Source organism: Callospermophilus lateralis, chromosome 6, assembly GCF_048772815.1.
Source record: "Callospermophilus lateralis isolate mCalLat2 chromosome 6, mCalLat2.hap1, whole genome shotgun sequence".
NCBI classification, from domain to species: Eukaryota; Metazoa; Chordata; class Mammalia; order Rodentia; family Sciuridae; genus Callospermophilus; species Callospermophilus lateralis.
In genome coordinates, this window is record NC_135310.1 from 126,317,235 (window position 1) to 126,321,919 (window position 4,685).

The 4,685-nt window shown below is 42.0% G+C and overlaps 1 protein-coding gene across 1 annotated transcript; it reads right to left on the minus strand.

The window, feature by feature from the left end:
• Positions 1 to 363: 363 nt before the first annotated feature.
• On the minus strand, positions 364 to 1,746 carry Muc21 (mucin 21, cell surface associated). The gene is made up of 2 exons (XM_076859548.1): positions 862 to 1,746; positions 364 to 540 (listed from the first exon to the last, which is right to left on the minus strand). The coding sequence occupies exons 1-2, from the start codon at positions 1,744 to 1,746 to the stop codon at positions 364 to 366; spliced, it is 1,062 nt and encodes a 353-aa protein (XP_076715663.1).
• Positions 1,747 to 4,685: the final 2,939 nt, after the last annotated feature.

Genomic DNA, 4,685 nt, shown 5'->3' on the forward strand with positions numbered 1-4,685 from the left:
TACTTTGGTATGAATGAGGTCTCTGGATTGTACTGTGGAGCTTTTGAATGCTAAATGGATTCTAGCATGGAAGTTCTCTCAGGTAATTGAGAAATGCAACACACCCACTTGTGCACATTCAGATTCTGTCAGACATTGGATGTATTTATTTCTTAGTTAAATTACCAATATATTATCCTTTTCTCCATTTCTGGTAAAGATAAAAGAGGGCAGTTAATGTCTTTCTTAAGGAGGTCAGGGAATCAAATGAAGCTGGGAAGGGACTTGTAGGGAGGAATAAGAGGAAACTCAGGTCTCGGGTCCTCAGGTCTGCTTCCTCCCTGAAGGATGTGGCACTCCAGCTCAGGGGCCACTCGGGAAATTCTATCTTCCACTCATCTCCATGGCCACTGGGGATACTGGTCTCCTCCGGAACCAGTTAGGGCTCCAGCTAGGCCTGTGGGGGACTGCATGATTCTCTGGAGGGCTTGGGCCACGGTAGGTACCATGGGGGTAGTAGACAGCTGTGTCTAAGATGTTTCTCAGGGACAGGTAGTTTCTCTAGAAAAAGAAGAGACAGTTGTTTCAGAATCATACCCAAGTCTTCACCATGGACTCCTTTAGAGTCATCTCCCTCTTTCACCCATCTCTCTCAGCTAACACTCCTCCCTCCAGTATGTAGTCCTTTTCCAGCACCCTTTTCTCATAGGTCAATGGTTTTCTATGCACATTGATTGGTTCTTCTGGTTCCAACTTGTTATTTTTATTTGTAACTCTCTTGATCTCCATTTCCTTCTTACTGGCCCCTGACCAGAAATTTCTGCTGTTTATTCTGTTTCCTTATATTCCTGCTGCTCCTCCCCCCAGGTATTAGGCACTCACCATACAAAAGAAGATCCCAGCAAAGAGCCCCACAGCCACTACAATTGAGACGAGCGTGATGAGGAAGATTTCCCAAGGCTCCAGGGACCCACTGGGCTTCACCTCATTCACTGGAGTAGTAATACTTGTACTAATTCTGTAGAAAGTTGTGTGTATTCCAGTTGAAGCAGGTGTGGTAGAGACTTTGGAGGTTGCATTTGATCCAGAGTTAGAGGTTGTGCTCATCCCACTGGAGGTCACACTGAATCCAGTGTTGATAGCTGTGCTGACCTTATCAGATGTTGCACTGGACACAGCATTGGGGGTTATTCTGCCCTCACTGGAAGTCAATGTGGATGTGGTGTTGGGGATTGCATTGGTCTTAACAGAGGTTGTAATGGATGCAGTGTTAGAGGTTGTGCTGGACCCACTGGAGGTCACTCTAGATACAGTGTTGATAGCTGTAATGACCTCATCAGAGGATGCACTAGAAACAGTGTTGGAAGTTCTGCTGCCCTCACTAGAAGATGATGTGGAAGCAGTGTTGGGGGTTGCATTGGTCTCAACAGAGGTTGTAATGGATATACTGTTAGAGGTTGTGCTGGCCCCACTGGAGGTAAAATTGATTGCAGGGTTGAAGGTTGTGCTGGTCCTATCAGAGTTCAATGTGGTTCTAGGCCTAGAGATTGTATTGGCCCTACCAGAGTTTGCAGTGGAAGTAGTGTTGGAAGTTGTGTTGGCCCCATTGGAGATCACACTGGATCCAGTGTTGGCAACTGTGCTGTTTTCACGGGAGCTCACTCTGGATACAATATAGGAGATTATACTGGTTCCTCCAGAAGTTGTACTGGATCTGGCATTGGATGTTACAGTGGTGGTTTGGTTGAATGTTGAGCTGGTTGCCATGGGGGTAGATATGTCAGAGGCAGTTGAGGTTTCACTGGAACCTGTGTGGGCAGATGTGCCTGTAACACTTGTGGTTATTACTAAAGATAAGTAATAACAAATATATGTAAAGCATACACACTTCCTGCTCAATGGTTAGTTAAATTCATTACATGGATAATCGTATTTAATGCTCACCACAGCCCTCCAATGTAGATATTATTATTATCATCAGCTAAGGTAAAGAAACTCAGGATTAGAAATGGTGGTGGTTGTTCAAGTTATTATAGCTAGGATTCATGAAACAGGAAGTTGAATCCAGGCTATTGAATTTGTACTTAGCTAAGTCACTCTCTCCTTCTCATCCCCAAGGTAAGAGTTACATAACATAGGCTTACTCATAGATAAACTTATTCCATATCATAAAGGAAGTATACAGCTAGGGCATGTAAAGCTCAGTGACAAAGCTTTTGCCCAGCAGGTGTGAGGCCATAGATTTGGTCTCCAGCTCTGCAAAAAGAAAAATAGGTAATCCAGGATTAGGTGACACTAATATGTATAGATTTATTCTTTTTTTTTCCAGTACAGGGGATTGAGCCAAGGGCCTCATGCATATTAGAAAAGCCCTCTACCACTTCACTATATACTTAACCCCTTTTAAAATTTTATGTTGAGATGAGCTCTCACTAAATTGCACAGGTTGGCCCATAATTTGTGATCCTCTTGCCTTCAACTTCCGAGTCACTAGTTACAGGAGTGCACCACCACACCCAGTTTGATTCACTCTAAAAGTAGTATTACTTCCTTCTTAGAAAATATTTCTCTGAATATTTCTCAGAAAACACCCACATCAGATCACCTGGAAGAGCTTGCCAAAAATAAAGTCTCCCAGCCTCCAGACTAAATGAATCAGTTTGACTTGGGGCCCAGGTTTCTGCATCTTCAGAAGAGCCAGGTGATTCTATATACATCAATGTTCCAGAGACTCCTGATCACTATGCAAAGACCAGAGAATAAGTTATGTGCAACATAAATGCATAAGATCTCCCAAAAAGAAGGGCTGTCAACCAGAGTCTACAGGCATAGGGAAGGTCTCCAACTTCTTGCAGGATCACCTAGAGTTTAGGCTGTGCCTACCTTTTGCTCCTCACTACCCTGAAGATAAGGATACATAGCTTCCACAGCCTTTATTTTCCCATCTCATTTGTGGCTCATTTTACTACTAACTTGATCATGAGTTCCCAGCACCTCACCCTGCCTGTCAATTTTTTTAAAAAATCTTATTTAAACAATCAAAGGATTAGAGTTTTTAGCTCTACTTTGGTAGGTCCTTAAAAAATTCATTGTAGTACAAATGAGTGTTAAGGTCCAAATAATAAGTAAACTAAATAAGAAAATGGAATGACCAAGAGTATAGGTGACACGTGAAAGAGGGAGAGGATTTAATCTAAAAAGTTTTGGAAAGCAAAATAAATGAATCAAAATTATTGGGAGCCTAAATTTGGTTCACTATGATGAATATTCTAAGTTATATTTCCCATCTGTGCAATAGGAGGTAGCCCACGAAGTGTTTGATAGAGTATCAGAGCTGCAGAAATATGGTTCTTACATCCTATTCTCCTTGGTCTGAATCTAATTTTGGCTGATGTGAAATCAAGGTTAGCGACAGGAGAGAAATTGAGTTTGAAGAATACTGAACAACAATATTTAAAAATACCCAACTCTTTCTGTTCTTACTTAAATCTCCAACCATATCACACAGGTTATTAATTTCACAGATGCATAAACAGAGGCACAGAGAAACAACTCACCCAAAGTACACAATTAATATAGGCAGCCAGGATTTAGGTGTAGACAAGGTGAGAACAAAGCCTAAAGTTTTCACTACTGTCTCCGGTATGATACTCTACTCTGCTGATGTGTGAGAGTAAAACAATGATGATTCTTCTATGAATAACTAGAGCTAGTCTCAGTAGTAATTACTCTCACAACTCCTCAAAGGTTCTCATCCAATCCACCTTTAAATAAAATCACTCACCATCTTCCAAAAGTAGGAGATGCAATAGCAACCAACAGAGGAGAATGTTTCTTTTCTGCATCTTCATCTGCTCCTGTGGCTGGAAAGCAAGAATCCTGGAACCCAGAAGTAACCAGGACTTAGTGGACAAAGAACAGAAGATTCTGGGGAAAGAAGAGTTCAAGGTAAAGAGATAAAGCCTGGAGTTTACAAGAGCTTGGATCTCCTAGGTATGTATTCTTGGAAAGAACCTTGAGCTTGGGGATGGATGAATGGATGCCTGGGTTCCTTAAGCTTCTTCTATGTGATGTTGTTGCCTGCTTCTCTATTGTGGAAGTGCAGTAGGGGCCTTTATAACTTTATTTGGGCAGGGTAAGGGCTGGGCAGTTGTCCTGACAGTCTGCCAATTGTGAGCATGTGAAAAGCAATGCTGAGCCTGGGAAGGAGTAGAATAGACCACAAAAAAAAAAAAAAAAAAAGGTAAGAGAATGACATGATCACACTAGGCAGGTCACTAAGCTGGGTGGCAGCAGAAAGCAGAAAGAAGTAAGAAGTTCAAGGTTGTTAGAGTGAAAAGGATCCACCCTCTGTGCCAGGGATGGAGTTAGAAGTCTGTTTTAGCTCAGGAGTTAGTTTCCTAGTCAAAAAGTCCTGTGGGCTGACTTTAGCATGGAAAAAGCCAGATGAACTCAGCTGAGGGGCAGGACTCCACATCTGTAAGGCATATGAAACTCAAAAGAGAGTAGCAACTAAAAATCTGGGCTCCTGAGTTACAGTTGGAGACAGATGAAATGTTGCTGGATACAAAATAGGCACTCAATAATGCACACTGAATCAACAGAGGAAGAGAGATCCAGGGTTAATGAAGTCATCCTTGGGGTCTTTGTCCATTTTGTGTTGCTATAATACCTGAATCTGGATACTTTAACTGAAAAGAGGTTGA